At 42.0% G+C, this 24,711-nt stretch overlaps 1 protein-coding gene across 2 annotated transcripts in view; it reads right to left on the bottom strand.

The window, feature by feature from the left end:
• ZNF704 (zinc finger protein 704) overlaps positions 1-24,711 on the bottom strand; it is a 91,130-nt gene that overhangs the window by 22,587 nt on the left and 43,832 nt on the right. For both annotated transcript variants that reach the window (XM_071803988.1, XM_065829928.2), the window contains exon 3: positions 3,115-3,218. In XM_071803988.1, coding sequence (XP_071660089.1) covers positions 3,115-3,218 — 104 coding nt within the window. The remainder of the gene's footprint in view (positions 1-3,114; positions 3,219-24,711) is intronic.

The raw sequence follows: 24,711 nt of genomic DNA, 5'->3' as shown, positions 1-24,711 counted from the left end.
AGGTAGGTCATCAGCTCAGCAAAAGGATGGCCCAAGTGTGTCCAGCGGTGCCACCGTGGGCAGCTCTGCCTGAAGCTCCAGATTCTCACAGGGCTCCAGCACATGGGCAGGGAGGGTTTAGGTGCAGTTTCTCCCGAACTCAGACACAGAAAGCTCTACCCAATGATGCTGTGGATGCTTCAGTATTGTGCAATACCTGACTTTGGAACTGGAAAGGAAATAACACCTTATCTCTTCATGAAACCTTATTCAAGTATGAGGCACGAGTCTTTTCAAGCCAGTGCCTGGCTGTAAGAGTTCTGCAGAAGTCACTCCTTCATTCCTTTTCAATTTCTTACAGATAAATTTAACTAATGACATCAGCAAGAACATAATGTCTACCACCTGCTACCCAAAACAAATTATTTTTTTTCCTCCTAATTCTATTGGTTTTGGATGAAACTCTTAATCATGATTATCAGCTGCTCACAAAACAATGCAGTGCTCCATCATGTAAGCAGGTACATAAATGTATCTCCTTGTGCAGGCAGTAGCCAAGTGCCTGCACTTACTGGTCAGGGCCACAGAGTAGAAATGGCATCAACCCTTCCCCTCCTCCCACCCCACTTCCCGAAATTCCTCTTTAGAAAAGGGCATATATGCATTTCCCGTAGCTAATAAGTTAACTATGAAAATGCCATGTTTGGGTTCATGATTACAGCTTTTCAAGTTTTCATGTGACCGTAAAGGAGGTATTTTTTATTTCTTTTAAGTATTTGTACTTCAGTCTCGCCCTAAAGCCAAGAAGTACATCTGGTAACAACATGTGACCTTAGCAGAGCTTAAAATCTCCATTTCTTCAGAAAAACAAAGCAAACAGCACTCTTTCAGCTACTACTTTCTGACACATTTATGGTGGTACTTTGTACTCTCAAGGTTTACAGCTTCTTATCACCTTGCTGAGAAAGAGATGTAAATCAAGAACATTTTCTAAGTAGCATGGAAAAGACTTAACGAGGTTGACAACACAAAATACCCAAACACTGGTTCTCATTAATACTAACAAATCTGTCAATGTAATGGAGTTCAATATATAAATATATGCAACTTACTCTTATTTTGAGGCTCTCTTCACATTGCTGGAGTTGCGTGAAAGAGAACCAAACCAAATATTACGCAGCTGCAAGGAAACAAGGGCCAAACTCTGATCCAGTTTACATAGATGTTCATCCCCAGTAATTCTAGCACAGATCAGACTTTAATATTAATGCCAATGTTATTTTTTTCACTTCCAGGCAAAATTCCATTTGTTTAAACAAATGTTCCTTTAATTACACTGCTACTTACTGCCTTTTTTTTGGAAAAGGCTCTAGAAAGAATTAATCATTAGTATATTTGTAGCTCATATTACTAAGATCAGAGCCTAGCCTTGCAACACCAGTTGAGCTATAAATTACCAAATCTTTACACTTTTATTGAAGTGTTTAGCAAGTCTTCACTCAGACAAAATGAAGATATTCAAGGAGGAGGTGCCCAACAATAGCTTCAAAATCTTGTCTCTGACTACTGAAAACATGTGAATTACTTTTTCAGGCTTGTCTTCCCAGGTTTTGGGAAAATAAGCAGACAAGCTATGCGAAGAAATATCAAAGAGCACTCAGGCTGCATGGAGAAATATCAAAGGCGGTTAACAGCTACCATTTACCTATTAGCAATTCAAAAGGACTTGTTGGGAAGATCTTTCCCATTGACAGCTGCGAGCTGCTCCTGACAACTGTCACCTGCTCAGGCTGTCTGAGGTGGCAGACACTGCCTTGTCCCACAGGAGAGTGGGTCCCTGTGACGGGGGACATGTACACGCCTCAGCCACTCTGCCTCCCTGCAGGGCTCATCAGCACAAATCCAGCTTCACCTGATGTTTTGGCTGTGAGCTGGAGCAGCTGGAGAGCAGGTAGAATATGTTGTTACCCTTCCACTGGCCTTCCCTGGGGGCTGCCAAGCCCCAGCCCTGAGATGGGACAGCCACTGGGGATGTCACGGTCAGAGGTTTCCCAGGGGTCCTCAGAGCAGTGGAACTCCATAAACACTTCTGGTTTTCAACACTGGAAAGCACACAAACAGGAGCCATGGGCGTTCATGGCTAGAATTCCAGCTATATGGCTAAACCTTACGTTTTCTGGAAAAAAATATAAAAAAACCATGCTATTTGTTAAAAAATATTTAAAGCTGGGACATTTGGTAGAAATTCCTTTTAAGAACAACATCACTCAGTGGATTGTCTCTGCTTCCATGAAGAAATGCAGACTATTTGCACCTGTGACTATTCCTCAAAATGCTCCAGTTATTTACTGGAGGGCATCTAGTGTCTGTTCAACAGTTACAAGTGAGTAAGAAAAGCCAGAGTCATTCAAACAATGCTGAGACATCCTAGCAAGCGTGTCCTAATTTAAGATTACTCCTTCAAATACAGCACTTAAAAAAACCCTCTTCTAACCCCAGTCAAGCTTGCATACATTAATTATGTTTCATTAGCAATCTCATTATTACCACTAACTTGTTAGATTTATTTTTATTTGTGTGTGTCTTCTGCTATACCAAGAATGGAGTAGTCTTATAAGGGATTATGGATTTGATGGTAAGACCATCTGAGAGTTACAAAGGGCACAGGAATTGAGGGTCTAACCTTGCACGGGCAGAAACAGAACTGTCTCCGTGCAGATTGCTGCTGCACGGCCTCTCAGCCGAGGGCTGGGATCCCGACGTGCTTTGCCTCATTTGTGGCATTGAGTAAAATCTGAGCTCATTTCCTTGGGGTGGGGATAAGAACAACTGCTGTCGTGTTTAACGTATATGTGCAAATGAAAATAAGATGCTTGGAAAATTAGCATTTCACTGAGGTCAGGAGACCTTCCACAGCACACACCTCCCATTTCATAAACTAGAGATACTCAACAGTTATGGAAAAAGGTTTCTTCTCATTTCTGCCAATGCCGCACCAAAGACCTCGACTAGGTCGGAGCAAAGCTCGATGCGATCCCCAGCACGCACAGGTCACCGCCAGATGGACATTCGCACTTTGTCCTCCACCACGGTCACAGCTCCTGGAAACAAGCCCCACCTCCCCTGCAGGCTTACCGTTGGGTCGGACAGGAGGGCTGCGGACCAAAGGGCTGGTGGATAAACTGGTGAGTACCATGGCTGCTGTTACTTTATCCATGTCCAGTTCTTCCGAAGATTTTCTGCAACACAGTGAATGGGAAGCAAGAAACACATCAGCAGATATTTAACTTTTTTTTTAGTGTTTGCCTTTTTTTTTTTTTCAGTATCAGTCCAAATACTAAGCGAGCACAGCACAGTAACGAAAGCAAGCTGCTGAGCAGAGTTCTAAAAGCTTCTGTCTTCTAGCAACCTAAGCATATCAAGTGGCTACTTGAAGTAAACCATCCCAGTTTAAACAGGAAAAACAGTGGGAAAAGAGAATGTATCTTTGTATAAAATTGTCAGGATTACTGTGACCCTCCATAAGTTTGGCTCTGTTCCTTTTGTTTTCTGGTTGGTTTGGTTGGTTGGTTGGTTTTTTCAGAATTTCAACTATTCATACCCTTAGAGCTAAGTGCGTACTTTTTTCTTTGATGAAGACATGGAGATGCAAACCTGTGTAGAATTACTAGTGACACTAATAGCATCCACTACTCTCTGTAGGGTGAGGAAGAATTATGAACTCGAGCTAAGGGATGTGCTAATTTTTTTGTTGCTTCTACTTAACGCTATTAACCTTCCTGTAGTCTCTCTGAAAGACTGATCCTAAATTTCTCCTGGTCAGATTATAAACCAATTATTTAAAATAACAGGAAACTGGGAAGAAAACCAGTGTGTGTTGGGTGAGGCAGGGGGGAAGGCAAGATTTTTTTGCAGGTGTGATGGGCACCTGTGCCAGCAGGAGGGCGCAGCGGGCAGAGAGGGACCTGTCACTGCCTTAGCTCAGCCTTGCTGGAACCAGTCCTAACTCAGAGGAGAGGGCACGGGGAAGGGGTAGGAATGGAGAGGAGGGCAGCCAGCTTTCCAGCAGAAGGAGGAGAGGATTTGGAGAACAACAGATGCCTCCAGAAACCAGGCTTCAGTGACCCACTACTCAAAGAGTCACGTTTTCTTAAGACAATGCAAGATTTTATTTGTCTGTAAAAATGTATACACTATCATTTTTTTCCCCAAAAAAGTAACCCATTTCCTGACAATGTACAATTTCTGTACCAAAATAAAACTAGCAAACCCAATAGGTTTAGCAGACTTTTGCTATCCATTCTTGTGGGATAGGGGAATGAAAGCAGCTTCTTGAAAACATTTGCTTTCAAACATGTGACTGATCATCCAAGACCATCTTCTCATTTACCAGAGCCCAAGCTAAATTTGCTCCTACAAAAGAACACCTCCCTCCCCCTCTATTCTGCATGGTGGGGTTTTTTTAGAATTTCCTCTGTGCCTTGCCAGGAGCTCTATTTAACTGATCAGGTTGACCCTTTATTTAAAGCCCAATACGAGAAGTGTTCAGCTACCTGATGTTTTCCATCAACTGCTGATGGGTACGTCACCAAGAGGAACAGTACATGCTGGCTGCAGTCCCCTCTCTAGAATCCCATTTCACTCATCAGGTGGAAGGCTCATTAACTGGAAACTATGCTACAGTCAAAGCCTCTTGATATTTTAGTGAGCAAAGCCCAAACTTGTCCATGAAACTGTTCACAGCTGCCTTCTGGCTGATGAAAAGACCCACACAGATGCCGATGAACGCTCTCCCATACCGCACAACAGCTTAGCTCTCACGACTGTCTTTTGTAACACATCACTGCCTGGAACTGAAACGCTGATGATGGTTCCTGCTGAGTTCTGATTATATCCATAAAAACCCTCCTTTCTTCCAGCCAAGGATTTTGCAAAGAGCAGAGTAGCCATATGGCCATCATTGAGTACTGGAAAGGTCTCGGGTATCTGCTGTAATCAGCTAATACCTGAATCTGTCACTCATCAGGTTCTCTCGCCTGCAGAGGAGTATTTCGCTCAGAATGCCAAATTCCTCAGGGCTCAGAAGACTTCTCCTCAGGGATGACATGAGGGATGACATGGAGATGCTACATTTTCTGGAGACCAACCCTGCCAGATGATTTTCCAATTACCTAATACCCCAGTATGAAAATCCACTCCCTGAGAAGCATTCAGCTGCTCTGTAGTCCGCTCCTGCAAGACTACACCGACTGTCCCTACTCCTTTAACCAGCTGTGGATAAACCACTAATATTTGCACTTCTGTAGCACATGAGGACAAAAAGACCACAGGTCCCCGATACGCTAGAGAAGGTGGTCCCTAGTGTTTGCAATCAGCCTTCCAACAAGGCTCTTCTGTGTGTGTGGCAATGGGACTAACGTGCTCCTGTCCAGGCCTCTGCAGAATTGCAAAATCACGCTACAGCTGTTGTTGCAAGCATTCGCCAAGTTGGTGTCAGGATGTCACAGTCTAGATCCAGAACAAATCCCAAAGTTTCTCCAAATAGTCTGTAAATTTAACTTCTCCTAGCTCTTCCGTACTGATGTACTTATTTTTCCTCAAAAATGACTCAGACTGCCACTCTGGGAAACCACCCTTTGTTCTATTCTTGTGTCAATAATGTCCCAAAATTTTCAGCATTTGAATCTGCCCAAGATGAAATTTTTCACAGCCAGGCAAAGGACAGGAAAGGCCATGAGCCCCCGCACCATTTGTGGCCATGCTAAGCCACAATCTTGCAATTACTGGAATGCTTTTTTCTCACCTGATCCAATCTAACAGGTTTTCAATAGGGAAAGCCCAAATTAATAAAACCTTGGACTTTTTCTCTAACCATTTTGAATCACTTACCACTCCTCAGCTGCATCCAGCAAACAAGGAATGCTCTGCTCCTACTTCCCAGCCACAAGAATTTTAGCAGCTACAAGTGTTGGTTTACGTGACTCTGCTCCCAAACACATTTTTACAGTTTGGCTCATAAATGTAAACACACATATTTCATGTATCACTCGGCCGGCACCACTGCGGGAACAGCAGCCTTTGAGAGAGAGGCAAAGCATGAAACTGAAGACAGGAACCACTTAAGGCATCTGCATTTAGTCAGCATCATGTGCAAGTCAATGGCTTAAGGCTGTCGTAGCCTTTTCCAGCTTTCTCCGCTGGAAAGTGAGCCTGCATGCAGCTGTGCAACAGTACAGGCACTCAGAGGGGAGAATAACTTGTCTGTTACACATCAGTTTTCACAAACCATTAATTCCACCATTGCTAAGGTGATTTTCTGCAGAGTGAAGTTATAATCCCTGCCATTGCTTATACTGTTATTAGATGCAAAGAAATCTAAATATGATGTAAAATCACCTATTACATAGTTATGAAGATTTCTTCTTTCCTCTAACCCCACATCCTGATTTCCAAATGCAGCCTCCCAACATCTGGACCGATATATTTGTGTCAGCCCACTCCGTATTTGAGACCAAACAGTTTTGGATCCTTTATTTCCAAGTCTTCATAAATCCAAACATATGTCAATAGCTGAATTCTAACGAACTGGCTGAGACATAAGCGGCCGAAGTTAGAGGCGCTTGGGGATGGATCTTTTACCACCACCTCATGTCTCTTGGCTTCGTGTCTCCCTGTTTCCTCAGCAGGAGAATGGTTTCACTTGATCCCTGCAAAACTCTAACCTGGCCAGCCTGGTATGTAAAACAGTCCTCTTTAATAGCCAAGCTCAAATTCAACTTAGTTATGACCCTCACTCTTATTCAATGTTTTCCTTTGTTTCATTGATGAATTTACTATTTTTAAAAAATTCATTTAATGGTGTCAAGAAACTATCACATCTTTCTCAGAGCTCTCCACAAGGAAAGGCTGGATTTAAGCTCCAAAAGATGAGCAAAAGAGGGTCCAAAACAAGTTCAAGACTACACAAGTGTCCCAAACCACTTGTTTGCACCATTGTGTGGTTCCTAGCAATGTTCTGGCAAGGAGACATCTTCCTGACCTCCCTCCATGACGAGTGCCCAGGCCCTATTCTGGCCACTGCCACCTTCGTGCTCCCCAGTAAGCACCATTCCCACCTGGACACACATACACCACACCTCTGTTAGTTCTCCTCTCCATCAGCCACATCATAATCTATGGCCGGAACTTTTTGTTTTTAAAAAGAAACTTTGAAAAATCCTTAAAAATACATATTTTATTCTACTTTTGAAGTCTTTGGTCTATCCTTTATTATTTCTCTGGCTTAGATCAAAAAGCCTGCAATTCTTCCTCTTGGAACACTGCATCTTAGGTCAGTACTTCACCCAACCACACTTTAAGGGTTCTAGAGAATATTCTCTTAGCAGAGGAACTGGTAGTGGTAGCAGGTGCTTTTGATAAAATTGACCTTATTTGAAAGGACAACTCAAGTTGATTTAAAGCAAAGGAAAAAGAAAAAGACAGAAACTGATTTTCCCCGCTCACAATGCCAAAGCTTTCAGTTAATTCCCTGGCCCTAACTCAGGCACAGCAATGCTCAAAGCAACGATGCTCAGGCTCAGCATACGGAAAGTGCCGTCCTGTGCTCCAGAGCTGCCCCGATGCGGCGTGACCACAGACGAGACAGCGTTTCTTCACCAAGGCTCTGCTCCCATCAAGAAGGTGAGAGGGGGGAACGGGGGCAGCAGCGTCCTACAGCCAACAGGACCAGGCTGCAAACGGGTGGAAGCTGCAGCCCCGGTAGGTGAGCCCACGGAGAAGAGAAGGTGAAGGGTATTCCCAACCACTTCAAGCAGAGCTTGGTTACAGAAGCTGATGGTCACAGATCCAACCATCTTCTCCAGAGCCATGTCCCTCTGCTGTTCAGCATCGCTGAGCTTGTCTTTTCTTGTCCTACTTTCTAAGCGTTAATCACCTGAAGCCCACATGCCCTAAACATTCTTATTTATTAAAAAGTTTATATTTTTCTTTGTTTTGGCAAAGAGATGTGCTTACCTATTTCTTACTGCTATCCTCACTAGAGGAACACAATAAAAAATAAATAAAATAAAAAATGTTAACTAGGATTGATCAATAACAGCAGCACTCAAGCACAAACATGCTGATACACTATGTTAGATGGCTACTGCCCTCCATCCAAAAAACAGCTTAAGACAGTGGTTCACAAAACATCTTGATCTTTTGTTAAGGAAGTACCATAAAAATAGGCATGCTTCAATATGCTATAACTAGGACAAAAAACCAGTATATTTAAATTGTTCTCTCCCTCTCATACTTCTAAATGCTCATAGAGAGACCCCTGAAGTCTTACTTTGACCACCTGATTATAGCCACATCACACAGATGTCATCACACCGAGCACTATATCAATACTGAGAGATAAACATGTTGTTACAGGCTTTTGTACACCAAAAATATGATTCATCCTATAATGCATTACTGTAATCAGTGCACTAGTAATAACAGAAGTACTTCTGAAAGAAATAAAAATCCTAAAGTACATTCTACAGGTATAATTTTAGGTTTCTTCAATTCATCACGAATGGCAAGGGCAACACCCTAATACGGGACCAGCCACAAAAGCCATGCATGTGGCTGTGACTCCAGATACCCAAAGCAACTACAACCACTCTTCTCTCTTGAGTAAAGATCTACAATATCATGCTGCAAAATATTCTTAATCCATAAAATACTTTACATTTACAATAATACTTGGTTACCATCTAACAACTCCAAATTCTGACAGTACAGATAAATAAACAATCTTGCTGGTTGCTATTATGTTTGGTTGTTGATTATGCAGACTAATAATTAACTTACTTGCCAAAGACAAAAGCAAAAATTAGAAGGAAAATGATCCAAATAAACAGTCCGAGGTCCTCAGCACTCTTTGGTAAAAGCTGTAACTTTTCACAATAAAACAAAAAGCAATGGGAAATATTTTCAAATATTATATTAATTCAATACAGTACTATAATGCTACATCTGAAAACATAAGGGAGCATTACTATTTACACATATAAAAAGATGACTTGTGTTTGATATCAGAAGCAGAGATGCAATAATATGATACACTAATTAGAAGATAGGGACTTCTGCCTTTGCTCATCGAGACCAAACATAAAATTAACCTTTTCCACACTAACCATCACATTTGCAGAGTAGTTCATCATATACAGAATAACTGGCCTTTTTTTATCTGTGTCTGCTGTCCTTGTTATACACAAGCAATTTTTTGGATACTGACAGCTACCAGAAGTTAATTATTATATAAATCTATATTATACAAAATTAGGAACTTTTTTTGCTAAAAATCACATTTACCTGAACTTCTCAAGGAAGAAAGAAAAACGCATCAAATGCCACCTTAAAGCTCTCCACCTCCCCCTGGTCAAGCTGATACATTTTGCAATTCGATTATTTGAAAGACCTTTGGAAGCCTGAATGGTCTGTTAGAGCCCAAGATGAGCTGATAGAGTCATCACTAACACAGATAACGATTTTCTATCTGGACTGTAATGGTATAAAGACAATAAAAAGTCTGTGCAAATTACTCATATCAGACAGGAGATATTCACAGGGTGTTCTCAGCATCCTGGAATAGAAAATACATTTAACAGAAGAACTAAAGAGAAAGCAGTGTGTAATGCAGTCAGTTTTCTCAAAGTCTTTTGCTTTTCCTCGCATCAAACAACGCATCACTTTTCCTCTTCTCCAAAAACACAAGTATTTTTTCTGGCCATTATCGTTAAAAGCACTAAAACTTGACAGAAAACAATCTAGTTTTTTCCAACCATTTCATAGATTTAGATAACCAAGGAAACGTGCCATTTGGTTCCAAAGGCTGACTGACATACTCTCCCACACATGGGGGTCTCACCTGTCCCCTCTAAGGCAGCAGACTGCTTCCCGAGCCAGGCATGTACCCGGGGTCACCCAGAGCACGCTTTCCCGTGCCCCTCTCCTCCTCACAGAGGTATATGGGGCTCAATAAGGGCAAGTGCAAAGTCCTGCACCTGGGTCAGGGCAACCTCTGGTATCAATACCAGCTGTGGGATGAAGGATTGGGAGCGGCCCTGCAGAGAAGGACTTGGGGGTACTGGTGGAGAAAAGATTGGACATGAGCCAGCAATGCATGCTTGCAGCCCAGAAGGCAAATCATATCCCAGGCTGCATCAAAAGCAGTGTGGCCAGGAGGTCAAGGGAAGTGATTCTGCCCCTCTATTCTGCTCTGCTGAGACCCCACCTGGAGCCCTGTGTCCAGCTGTGGAGCCCTCGGCATAGGAAAGACATGGACCTGTTGGAGAGGAGCCAGAGGAGGCCACAAAAATGATCAGAGGGCTGGAACACTTCTGCTGTGAGGACAGGCTGAGACAGTTGGGGTTATTCAGCCTAGAGAAGACTCCGGGAAGACCTTGTTGATGTGTTTCAGTACCTAAAAGTAGCCATTAAGAAGGATGGGGACAGACTTTTTAGAAGAGCATGTTATGACAGGACAACGGGTAATGGTCTTAAACTAAAGGATAGAAGATTCAGGCTGGACAGGAGAAAGAAATGTTTTACAATGAGGGTGGTGAAACACTGGCCCAGGTTGTCCAGAGAGGTGGTAGATGCCCCATCCCTGCAGACATTCAAGGCCAGGCTGGATGGGGCTCTGAGCAATCTTATCTAGTTGAAGATGTTCCTGCTCATGGCAGGGGGTTGGACTAGATGACCTTTAAAGGTCCCTTCCAACCCAGACTATTCTATGACTCTATCTTGCATCATAGAAATGATGCGACCCTGGCTGCCCTGTAGCTATCACCGCATCAGACTTCTTTGGGGAGCGCTGGCAGAGCTGCACCAGCAACAAAAAAGATGCAAAATTACTGTGATTTCTGTTGTTTGATGCAAACACATCCTACGGACTCACGCTGCTGCTGCCGCTGTCCCCTCTGCAGCCCAGAGGCAGGAAGAGCTGCTTTGCCCCTGACAACTCCCCAGAAAAGTTTGCTTAAGGCAAAGCCTGCAAAACAGATGGAAAACGCCTTTTTCATAAAAGCCTTTTTATCACTGCTACTTAAGCAACTCATCTGCCTTTCTTAAAAGCAATTGAAACTTCAAATCTATCCAAGTGGGAATAGGAACTAGGTCTTGCTTTTGGATTTACAACTCCAGGATACAGCATGCTGGGGGTGCGGAGGGAGAGGATGGGCAGTAAAACACTGCCCTCATTTTTGGCTGGTGATAGGATCTACAATTTTTAAATGCTCTGCATAAATGGGAACAGTTAAGCAAGCCAAATTCAAGACAGGGAGATAAGCTGCAGTTTACAGGAACAATTTATTCTATATATTGAAAAAGCTGATCCAATGAATAATTTTTACTTCTCAAACAGCTGTGACGTATCAGGAGAACTTATCTGGCAAAGAGCCCTCAGGGCAACAACAGAAGCTGAAATAGGAATACAGCATAGAATTCATCTGCTTCAAAACAGAGCAATCATATAAATGGTAATCACTTGATAGATTATGAGTGCAAAGCAAAAATTAAATTCAGAAAGTAATAACAGAACCCTGCAGAGAACAGTTATCCCTTACAGTCACCCACAAACCTTGACGATTTTCTGTTCCATCTCCTCTACTTTCAAGGCCCACTTGCTGATGCAATAAATAACAAACCAAGGCTCAATAGCACCCTGAAGCAACACACCAATTATTCAAAATATTACCGAATATATTCACGTTCAGCCTTTGCCTTAGTTACTGTTCTAGCTTGTTCACAAGCAAGGGTACTGTTTACAGAAAGAAAATTTCACATTTCTGAGCACTGATGCTTTCTTCAGGGAAAGGGGCTGGGCTGCTCGCAATGACACCCAAGAGGTGCTGCTCAATGCAATACAAACCATCTTGCTGACATTCATTTCTATGGATTTAATTCTAACATTCCCCAAATACGTTTTGTAATATCAATCCCTATGCATAGTCGTAACATATCTATATGGATAATTTGGGTAGCACAATTTATTGATAAAAACCTGCTGCAAGTCAATTTTAAAGCAATATTTAACCACTTTTTCCCCTCCACACATTAAAATATATATTTTTTCTAATAAAACATATATGTACATGAAACATTTGAAAAAATCTATAAGTCTACACTACATTTATCCCCTTGTCCTCTCATCAAATCAAAGAACCACAAGAGCTTACTGCCCTGCTGCCACATATAACTACTAATGTGAACAAGATGGTGAGCACTGAGATCAAATTAGTCTAAAAAAGACCCACGGGGCCAGTTTCTGTTTATTGTTAATCAGTCCTTTCGAGCCTTCCGAGTCCTCATTTTTTTCAAGCTAGAAGTAAAGAGAATTAGAGAGAAAAAACCCATGAATTATGGACAAGGCTGCCCACAGCCACCAATACTGCTGAAAAAGACCTGGAGACTAGAGGCAGAAACACCACTGAGATGACCCTCTGCTTCTTTCCAAGGTGAGATATTATAGCCCAAAGAGTGGAATTTCCAAACCTTAAGCCATATATTCTATGGTATACATGAGCCAATAGGTCACAGCACTGTAAAGCATCTTCCAGTGTCTTCCTTGCTACTGCAGTGATCCAAGAGACAAACACCATGGTTCATCTCATAACTGACTGGGTTTTTGTCCTTCTCAATCCATTAGAAACCTGTCTCAGAACAGGGAAGGCATAGAGCTAGCTTGTCTTGTCCTCTCTTGCATTCCCTTCATCACCATGTCCTTGAATCAGTTTTGCAGGGCTATGCTGACAATGGTACCTCTGAGATTCAGTTCAAACCTATTTTGTCTATACACACACACACACCATGGAGACCATCCAGGTATGGCTCTTCTGATGGGTTCTCTTTCCATTTCCCTGATCATCCTACAAATCTGTCTTCTTCATTTGTGGATATGAGTACATCCATTGTCAAAAGAGCCGTTCCAAATGTTCTTTTTATGGTCTTGGTCATATCTTCTACAAGGACAGCAGTATTCCCCTGTCTCTGCTGAAACCTCTATGATTTGACTTATAAGGATAGCTCGGTCACCTGTAATGAACAATACAGCCCCACTGCTGTTCTCTTCATCATCTGTTTACCACTAATGAAGTTGGAATCAGCTGGTATTAATTAATTGTTCTTGAAAGGGTGACAAAAATGTTTTATTTAAAATAAAAGGAACAAATATGACTGACATTTATATTTACACTCAACCTGACTACAGGCTGACTACATGATTCTCCTTTCTCAGTTTTCATTTTCTCAAGAAAGATCATTACAGAGATAACAACACTTCCAGATGCTTTCCAGGGAGGGCAGAAGGTAGTGCAAATACCAGGGCTGCATTAACTCTCACACTCCATATGTGGGGCTTTGTGGGCCATTTGGTCTGGTGCTCTGTGACCAGCACTGACTATTTCAAAGGGAGATGTGGTAGGGACGTTACCATGATCAACATACCATCAATTTCCAGGAATTGTGGACTTCCTTACACTCTGTGACCAGATTAAAAAACAAAAAAAAACAAAACCACAGACAAAATGCTCTAGATCTTCCAATACGTTTTCTATCAGCTATGGCTCTAGGATAGTCTTCCACAGAATCTCCCTCCTCTGTACGCTGTCCTCACATCTGCACTTCAGTCATGTTTGACAGCAAGAAGCACTGCAATCTAGTTATGCTATTCAGGAGACAAATATTACTTTTTAGCAGGCTTGATTTAGTTGCTTTTCTGACTGTCCTGTTGTTTACACGCTACCAGACACAGAGAGCAGAAGCTTGAAGTGCAACTTCTGCTCATCATGGCTATTTGCTATGACGACTCCTATACATTTCCTTTTTGACATAAACACACACAGTAACTTCCGTATTCCTTCACATCAAGCTCTTCCTATGTTTATCAAGCCACAGTTCAGGATACACCGCATTGACGAGGAAGAAAATGTAACAGGAGTTTCTGCATGATAATGTCTCAGTCAGCCAGAGACCTGGCCGCTATACGATATAATATATAGCAACCCACAGTTGCTCCAAGTTAAACATAAGTAATATAAAGCAAAGCCCCTGAGGCTATTTCATTAGCAATAAACTGCCTTCACTGATTCTATGCCATGAGGATTCACAAGACAAGTTGATGTTCTGACTCACTGGTGAGGTTTTGAGGACTTAAAGAAGGATCGTGTCCCTCTGTTTTAGGAAAAAGCATGCTAGATTACAGACGGAAATAGATACCATCACATTAAAAATTTATTCTGCAGTAAGTAAAATCATATTACACACAGTCTACACTGTATAATCTAATTTCAGGTGATGTAATTTACCATTAGGGCTTTTACCATTAGGGATTTCAGATTTTTCAGGAAGGTTGTTTTGTTTGGGGTTTTTTTTGTTTTTGTTTGTTTGGGGGTTTTTGGTTGGTTGGTTTTTTAAATCTTACAATTACAGGTGAGAGGTTTCTGCTGTTTGTTTAGCACCTGAAATTCGAACTTGATGTTACAAACTGCGAAGTACCACCACCAGAAGATCCTCAGATTTAAGCAACATGAAGTGTCTCAACAAGAGCATGTGTCTTGAAACAAACAGGGCACAAAGCCATCCCTCTCTCTGAACTATCTCCTACAAAGATGAAATATATTTAAGCTAAACACCAATCCTTTTTCTTGTCTTTAAAACAATTGTTCACCACTTTCAAAGATCCTTAACAACTTAATTTCTTCCACAGGAACCAAACACAACCTCATGGATGGCCACCTTCTCCTTTCATGATTTAAATATTTGCTGCATGGATATGAAATGAAGATATTTTTCAAATGGTGGATGTAAAACTACCAGACACTACAAAACAAATAAAATTTGCCAGACCATTTGAAGGAGATGCACGTGCAGGAAGGAAATGCCTCTGAAGCCTCTGGGCAGAGTCAGATCTACGGGGCACAGCCACGCCAAGGTGTCCCAGGGCTGCCGGGTTCCTGTGGCCACAGAAGCCACTGGCAGCCCATGTATGGGCAGGTCTGGGCTTCCCAAGAGCATCCAGCCCTGTCCGGGTGCTCTGCAGCGTGTGCACGTGGCTGCTCCCAAGGTCCTGGGCAGGAATAACCGCACTCTCTACAAGAATATTGAGGTAAAGCAGAATGACTTTGACAAGAAAACGAGAAGGTTTAGACCACCTAGACCAGGGGTGTCAAACTAATTTTCACCGGGGGCCACATCAGCCCAGCAGTTGCCTTCAAAGGGCCCAATGTAATTTTAGGACTGCATAAATGTAATTTATAGATAAATGTATGTGGCCCCCGGTGAAAATGAGTTTGACACCCCTGGTCTAGACTATCCATTCTAGATGTCAGACAGTGCTGGACTCCCCCTAGCATGCTTGCCTTTTGCTACAGCCATCAGAAAATTTCTGGGATAAAAAAAAAAACAAACCACACACACACAAAACCCACAAAACCCAAAACCACCAACACACCCAAAACCAAAACACTCAACAAAATTGCTACGATTTAATGAAAACTCAAAGGCTAGGTTAAATAAAACCACTAACAAATAAATAAATCAATCTTTTCACAAAATAGATGAAAAGGAGCAGCTTCGGCCTGGCAGTCAGGGTTTGGTGCCTGTTTAACACCCACTTTGATGGAGCCCTCTCTGCAGTCCGGGACAACCACAGCCCCCTCCTCACTGCTCTCCTGGAGCCCCAGTTCGGATGTCAGCTCCTCCGGGCAACAGAGATGCAGCCTGCACAGAGTCACTTCTTCAGTCACTGTCTGAAAGCAGCATTCACCTGACAGCAGTTTTTAGTATGACACAAACATGACCACTTCCAGAGAGGTAGATTACATTACCATCCTGTAGATACACTACATTCCGTACAACCTGTAGCACTGCAGCCAGAGACTACCTTTGCAAAACATTACTGTGTTTTGAAAATTTACTATTTTTATTTAAGGAGTAAGCTGCCTTTAGAATATCTATATTTTCTGATGTTTTTTCACCTCCCAGAAAAATTAAGGCAACTGAACTTATTCTTTCTCCTATGTGCATCGCAATACAGACGTAAAAACTGCAATGCAGCTGCCAGGCCCCAGTGGAACTGCCAGTACAGCCCACCTGCAGTCTCTTGTCTACCAACACCTTTTGGGTTTTCAAAATAGCTTAATTGTATTATTTCTCTGTTACTTCCCTCCAACAATCCCTTCTTAACACACACACACACACACACACACAACCTTGACTCTCTTGCCTTCCTAAGCACAAGTGATTAGGTCACCAATTCCCTCACCTCACTTAGGGTGATTTTTGCCTTACTTTACCTCCAGTGCACAGTCCTTATTTAACCTGACATTGAGGAAAATCTGTAGGTAGGAAAGTTTTCCTGGACACACTGCCCATCTCATCTCCTCCTAGCTTTAAAAACCCCTTCTCCCTCCCAGTCCCCAATCCCACCGGTATGGTCTAGCTGACACCAGTAACTATGGAGGCCCATGTGATAACTTGTCCAGCAAAGAGGCCCCCTGGACAGTGGGAACTGCTTTCTGTCCTCTATGTGACAGGCTTTTTTTCTCTTTGCAAAGCAGATCTTAGCAGATGAGCAAATTTGGGCCAACATCTTTCTTTACAGCATGCTGTAAGGAAGCACAAGTTTATCATAGCGGGGTGTACCATCTTCAATTTGTGAAGTTATTCCTTCCACTCATCCCAAAACACTTGGCTCCAACACTCAAGTCAGGTTCTCCTGGCAGCAGCAAGCTCTGGTAGCAAAACACATAAGCTGAAGCCCATGACAGCACTAGTGTTAAGATGGCTTGCTGATGAAATGCATGACCCCAGACCACTGCAGCCTACCGCCCTGCTGCAGATGATGTCTAAAGTTTTGTAAATTTTCAAAAACTCTCCCTTTTTTTCAGGGAAAGAAGACATTACTCTTAGAGCCCTGATCACTGTGGCTGCAGCTTCGGTAGGTTCAATTCACCCCTTGGTTTACATTATCAGAAAGGTATTGATCATTGACAGCACACAGAGACATCCCTCCAAAATATCAGTATGCTTCAGGCATGAGTCCATAGGGAAGAACTGCTTGACTTGGGACTTTGAGAACCATGGCTCATAACTTGGCCGACTACAACAACACTCATGACAATGATGGCTAATAGTGAAGAAATACAGCGCAGAGCAGCTGCAGAGCCTGCATTAACTGCAATGGCTGGAAGTTTACTCATGTTTTAATAATGTACACAACTAAACTGGGGTAAATTGGGAAGAGAAAGAAAGAGCATGTGTGCATGTGCACAGAAAATTAGAAAAGCATCACTTTACCATTCATTTTTTTGGTCAATATCTCATCTTCCATCCTTTTGAGAAGGATGTTATAGTTGAATTTTCGATTCATTAATTTCATATAAAAGAAGATACAGAACTATGCACCAGATGCATATTTGTCCTTCACTTTAAAGGACTATATTAAAAACAGAATTGTTAATTGATAACACCATAAAAAAAATCATAGTCACACGTTTATGTCCCACAAACAGCATCTGCTAACAACAGGTATTCAGCCATAAACAGAATATGCAGAGCATGATAAATCATCTTGAAGCAAGCATCTATAATGCCACAGCCTCTAAAAAACATTTCATTAGCAAAAATATCATTAGAGCAATATCATATGCTTTAGGACTGTTTTCTTTTGGTCTCAGTTTGCAACCAGGGCCATGTTTTGAAGAACTGACAATAAACCAAAGGGCAGATTCAGACTGTGAGGGTTTCCGTACGCTTGCTCTCTTCCCCGCCCTCCCAGCTCCAGGGTGCTCTGTCACGAGGGATCCATCAACCAGCAGGGCTGCTAGCAGTGTGTCCATCTGTGGATCCTCTCCTGGCTTTGACTGCTCGTCTTAGGAAAGCCAAGTGTATTGGCATCCTTGCCTTGTATTTAAAAAGCTCTCCTTGTTCTTTAAATAACTCTAAGGATGACATTTGCGTGACTCCTCACTGCTGTTTCTGGCTCATGAAAAGCAGCACATGGAGTCCTGGCAGTACAACACCAACTGCGTTGCCTTTGGGACTGCAGTACCGGGAAGTAGCAAAAGCCTACCTTTCCAAAGCAGAAACCCGTAAAAAAAACCAAACCAAACCAACACTGGAAGGGGAGGTGACAAAGCAAAGGCTTCATCCTCAACCATTTTATTTTGCCTCCCTCTCCATTCAGGCTGACATCTGATGATCCCTGCAGAGAAGGACTTGGGGGTACTGGTGGATGGAAGATTGGACACGAGCCAGCACTGCATGCTTGCAGCCCAGAAGGCCAATCGTATCTTGGGCTGCATCAAAAGGAGCGTGGCCAGCAGGTCAAGGGAGGTGATTCTGTCCCTCCTCTCTGTTCTGGTGAGACCCCAGCTGGAGTCCTGTGTTCAGCTCTGGAGCCCTCAGCACAGGAAAGACATGGACCTGTTGGAGAGGGGCAGAGGAGGCCACGAAGGTGATCAGAGGGCTGGAACATCTCTCCTATGAGGACAGGCTGAGAGAGTTGGGGTTGTTCAGCCTGGAGAAAGCTCCAGAGAGATGTTATTGAGGTCTTTCGGTACTTAAAAGGAGCCATTAAGAAAGATGAAGACAGACTTTTTAGCAGGGCCTGTTACAACACGACAAGGAGTAAATCAAGGAGGCGAGATTCAGGATGGACATGAGAAAGAAATTTTTTGAGCGTGGTGAAACATTGGCACAGGTTGTCCATGCTCATTGCAGGAGGCTGGACTAGATGACCTCTGAAGGTCCCTTCCAACCCAAACTGTTCTGTGATTCTACGATGTTTGGTTGAGCTGCACAGCAGAGACTCCAGCCCAGGAGGAGAAAGACAAAGCTGCTCCCTCCTGCTCCCGGGTCCAACAGCAGCCTGAGAGCCCCGGCACTGGGATGTACAAGACTCCCACTGGCTTGAACTGGTCTGGTTTCCGTGCTTCTGCCTGGATAATGGAACTGTTAGTAAACACAAAAGTCTGTCCCCAATTTAGTGTCATTTAGATAAACACACATCTAAGTAACACCTACGTCTTAGCCAAAGATGAATAATTAGAAAACACAGATTTTAAATTGAATAGTGCTGAGTGCAAACACACAGTCCAATACATTAAAAAGAAACAGGAAAGCAAAAAGCTGTGGCCAACTTCTGTAATTCACACCTTCTTTCAGCATACCTCACTCTCGAGCAACAGATCTGAGACAAATTTAAACATTTATTGATGTGAGAACAAACAATTGTAGCATAAATGTCATGTGTCAGGGCTCTTTAAACATATTCATGTGTTGTCAGCTCCAGCGGACAGATGTTATTTTGGTATCCAGACTCAGAGGAGTGTATCTGAACCCACCTTAATCACTTGATGGTGGGTTCAAAAATATACTATTTTCAAAATATTTAATGAAAATCTGAAGCAAATAAAACTATGCTGTTGCATGTGTGTTTACAGTCATGATTTTTCTGGAATAACCAGTAATTCAGGGCACACAACATAGCAAACCAGAAGGATCCGTATTTCAGAAAATGTTAAGGTAACAACTTTCCAAAAAAAAAAGTTTTTTGGGTGTTTTGTTTGTTTGTTTGTTTTTAAGAAAAAGGTGTCACAATCAGTTGTTGTAATCAAGTAACATGATCAACACAATCTCACTCATCACTCTTGAACCACAGATGCACAGAAGTAAACCTGATTTCACATTTTAGCCTAGAGGGTATGTGATTTATACAGGGAAGCCCAAATGTCTACTGCAACTTTGCTGCAGTATTATTGCCATGGTGAACGGTCAAGACTCTTGATAATCCAAATGTAGTAATAAACAAGTAACTGCAGGCTTTGTTTTTGGATTCATCTTCCTATTTTTTATTTCCCAAAAAGGCTTCTTCTTCTCAGTTGATTCTTTTTAAAACTACCATTATAGAAAAAAATCACAGAAGACTCACTAAAGCCAGAGAAATATGCGATGCTTTACAAGTTGCCTTCACAAAAATGTTCACAAGTAATTTAAGCTTAATCTAGCAATCAAGGCCTGTTCTCACCAAACACAACATGGAACAGTATTTCTATAGTATATTTAATATGTTCTCTAACATTGCAAAATGTTTGCAGTACTAATACCCAGTGTTTCTGAGTCATTATGAGTGGGCTGGGGGTTATGACAATGTCAGTTCTGAAAAGGGGTATTTGCTTCAAAACCTGGGAGAGACAGCTATGAAAGGGAGAGGCTTTCTCTAATAATTTCTGGCAATGATCTGAATAAGGCCTGTTCCTAAAACTACATCACAGGGACAAAATCTGTGGCGTCAATATTTATCTTTGTAAACTTGAGCCTCACTTCAGCTTCAAGTTCTATGAACAGAAGTCTGTAAACAACAAACATTTAGAGAAGATTTTTTTTCAGTCCGAATTTTAACTGTACTCTTAAATGAAGTTTTAGGTGAGTAACCATTTTCCACTTTTTTTTCCCATGAAAGCTGTGATTTTTACTACTTTATCAGAGGAAAACCATGCATCTGCCAGCTGTGCATTAAAGCATGACATAGCAAAGCTGGCAGATCTCAGCACACTTCTAGACTACATTTACCCACGTTAGACTGATGGGGGAATTAATTAGCCAAAATTTTGTTCCAGTAGCCCACAGTCCTCTGTACTAAACAAAACCCAGGCATGATGAAAAGGGTACCCCATTTCATCCCCTGTATTCCACCGCAGAAATATTTCATGAAGTTATATGTTGCCTTTTTCTTATCCTAGTTAAGATGTAATTTGACAAGGGAAGCTTAACAAGTTGCACCACAGCTTGTTAACGTGCAATAGCAATTGATTATGTAACCCTTTTTAAAATTCATTTATAGCAGTGACAAGAATATAGTTATTGGTGGAAAGAGAAAATAAATACCTGCTCTACTCAGAAATCAGCTGACAGCCCTGGTGAGTTGCTACTTGATTTAATTTCCATTAATTTTCCACTGGAGAAAAAGCCAGCAGGGAACACAAAAGACTCCACAAGAAGTTTCTGCAATACTTGGCTCCTTAGCAGAGTGATCCTTTCCCCTGTGCTATTTTTAAGCCAAATGTGCTAAAATCAATGGTTTTGTGCATGACTGGCTATTCCAAGCCTGTGGAAACAACCAAAAAGCAGGGTACCACCAGTGTGCTGCATAAAATGCTTTGAGAAGTCCTCAGATCAGAAAAATCAAATAGCCAGCTAATAAGAACTAAGTATTTTTTTCAAATATTTTACTTTTATTGTACTTGCCATAAATATCAAGGGTCTGATCCTGTGAAATCCAGTTCATGTCAAGATTCTTCGCAATTTTTTTTTTTTCTCTAGAACACAGAACCTCCTTCCACCCAGAAACTGCCATTTTGGCATTTACTATAGGATTAAAATGCATCTCTATCAAGACTTCAGCCCTATAGAAGCAAATGTGATTAACTGCTTCAATTTTATATATTTATTTAGGGAAATTAAATGCAGGATTAAGCAACAGCTAAGTGGATAAATTGCCTTACACTTCCAAACCAGGAAAAAAAATGTTCCCCTTAATTTGAAACTCAGTTCTGGAAACTGTATATTAGAAATGGCCACAGGAAAACATACATGTCAGGTCCCTTCTGAATAATCATTTTCAAAACAAGAGCTCCTGAAATACTCTGTGTGTGCCTGTGTCACTGCTGTTCATCACAGACAATGGACCACTGGCCATGATGCCAGCAGAGGAAGTTCAAACCTGTATCCCCCATCTCCCAGGCAAAGCTCTGACATCCACAGGAACCTGGAAATCTTGGCAGTACCTCAGGAAATCAAGACCCTGTCCCAGATTTAAAAACCACATTCTGTTGAGTTTGTTAATATATGAAACCAAGTGGTGGTTTCCCTCTTTCCACCCTCAGACCCATCTTCTCCCACCACACATATAGTCAGCAATATCTTCAAAAATATAGTAAACAGCAGGCAAAAAAAATTATTCAGAATGCTTTGGTAGCAAATTCAGGACACCCATGCCTCTATTTAAGTTTTTAAATGTAGTAAGATATTGCTTCCAGCCACATTAATTCAGTTTCCTGGGAACAAAAAAGGGTATAGTTGAGAGCACTGATTGTTCTTAGTCTCGCGCAATCATACTTGATTTGTAGTTTCCATGTGCTTCCCTAACTACCATAACTGAGGGATGCTTTTTGGTCTCAGTTCTGAAATCAATTTTGTATCTTTATCAGGGCTAGCAGGAAAGCAGGACTGCATCTCTCTCCAAGTGTCCCTGCTCAAACCCCACATTTTAACCTCAGTGGCTTGAACTGTGTGTTTGTCAGTGCAACACCCAGTGCTGCTCCAGCTGTGGGATCTGCAAAGAGAAGTACGGGCTTCTGTCCAGAAGCAATTCTCTCATAGACTCCTTTTTGCATTTTAAAACAAATTGTCTTAAAGCATCAGGAAGTTTTACAAACCACTACCATAAGTGATAAATGTGGTTTTAAAATGTTCCTTTTGAGGATTTTTAAACCAAAACCTTGGGATACACGACACTGAGCTTCAGTCAAAGGACGGGTTAGAAATAGACGCAAAGTTGGCTGACATGGGACGGGATTCAGCTCCAGTTCAGGACACCTATAACTATGCATACAAGTGGACTATGTGCCCACACTCCCGCCGCTGTCAACAGAAACCTGGTCACAATAACAAGTAGAGAACAGGCACCAGCCATTAGCAGTGGAGTTTAGATTGGGCTTGATTAAACTCAGGCATCCAGCACCTTCGAGATGTCCTAGCACATCCCCCCCAGCCATCAGCTGCTGCTCCCTGAGCCAGGTCTGGGGCAGTTCCTGGGTCACATCCAGAGTTCCCCACAGCATCTCAAATACCCGACTGCATCTAATGCAGCGCTGGATGCTTCTCTCTGGCCAATCCCACCTCTCACTCGGTGCTCCCTTCAGGGCAAGATGAAGTGAACTCTAAGCCAACTGGCCTCTCTATTGAGGAGGTATCCTGACTGCAATCACAGCTTCGACAAGATACTTACGTTCTGCCATCTGAAAGGAAAATCCCATTCTTACTAAGTTTTTCAGAATAAGAAATCTCCTGCATTTAATCAACAACTTTTACCAAGGTACTTGCTGTTGACTGACAAGCTTAACTGTAACTCCCTTCCTATAATTAAGATATACCATACTATCCTGTAATATTTAGCTCTTCCCAGGAGACCCCCAAAAGTACAGTAAAATAGTCCAAATTTTACATATGGAAAGACAAAAAAGTGAAGGAGTTTGCCCAGGATCAGCTACATCATCACTATCAGCTGCTGCTACCAACTCACCAGTGAAACCCAGAGCAGATCCCCTCCACTGCTACTCCTGGAACCAGCAGCAGCCCCAACAGCATTTCAAGGCAACTTTCCAAAACAATTTATTAAGCTTTACTTCAACAAAATCAAAGTGTGGGCTTGCCTCAACACTTCTAAATTTGGGTAGCAGGCTTATTTTTGGTTTTGTCTGTGAATGTAAACTGTTTGCCGTCCCAAAGATTAAGTTCATCCTTGAGCACAGCTGTACATAAAGTGCTGTAAAATACTGGAAACTAAATGGTGTTTATTCAACATTACTGGTTTTGTTCAGAAGGACATGCTGGGTTGTTAACACTGAACGTATTTTGAATTCACCTCTGAATAAGCATATTTTGGCACTACTCCCATTTGTGGTGTGAAATTAAAAGATTACTATTTTGAAAGTATACAAGCTAGCAAGGTATGCAATTTGTCTGTTGCAGAGAAAGCTGATTATAAGGAAGAGGGCACTTAAACTGCAAGTCTATTTGCTTTACTCCAGACTTTCCTAATGCCCCTGGAGTGGGAAAAGGACAAGGAGCACTAGCAGGCTCCCAGCTGAATCATTTTCTAGGCACTGAAGAGCTGTTAGCTGCTGCCCTTGCTTCTAGAATATTTTAATCTGTTCAAGTTATAGGGACTACAAGAATTACACTAAGCCCTTCTACATCTTCAGTAGCAGAAGCAGGGTTTTTTTATTAAAAACCTACCTGTGATACTATATACAGACAATATTTTTCTTTTCTCTCCAGAGCAGAAGACGGCTAGTGCAGAATTTCTATACTATAACCGGCTGCAGTGATTTTCAGAAAATGATGTTTTTCTTACTGTCCATTTCTTGGTGATAAAGCCAGCTTGGCCTTTGGATTGAGTTACCTCCCCAGCAACAAGCTCCTTTATTATTATTCCCCAGCAAAATATCCAGCTGTTTGTTCACTTTCGGGGTATTCAGCCAGACTCTTCTCAAACCCAAATCTGGGGGGGGACACAGCGATACAAGAGTAACCAGATGTCATAACTCAAACAGAACCTCTACTTAGTTTCAGATTTCCCTGTATTCGTATCACTTACTTTACCACAGTTACTAAAACAGATGTATCTAAGGGTAGTGGCTAAAGTACCTTACATCAGGAGTGAATAATGCTATAAAGCTCTTACAGGTAGTAGCAATAATTAGGGCTTTAGAAACAGAGAATTTTGCCCTATCCTTGTCTCAGAAGGTAAGTGTTGCACTGAAGAAGAAGGTACAAGTCAACTACGAGAGACTCAAATAATATTGAACAACTATCCCATGTTATGCTTCTTAGAGAGGTCCCAAAGTGTTTTTCCGGATGCTAGGCACAATTCTGCTCTCACCGCTTGCACCCGACATCTCAACCTAGTATCTTAAC

This window comes from Patagioenas fasciata, chromosome 2, assembly GCF_037038585.1.
Source record: "Patagioenas fasciata isolate bPatFas1 chromosome 2, bPatFas1.hap1, whole genome shotgun sequence".
NCBI lineage: Eukaryota > Metazoa > Chordata > Aves > Columbiformes > Columbidae > Patagioenas > Patagioenas fasciata.
Note: the sequence above shows the minus strand (reverse complement) of the source record. Positions and strands in the feature narration are given on the sequence as shown.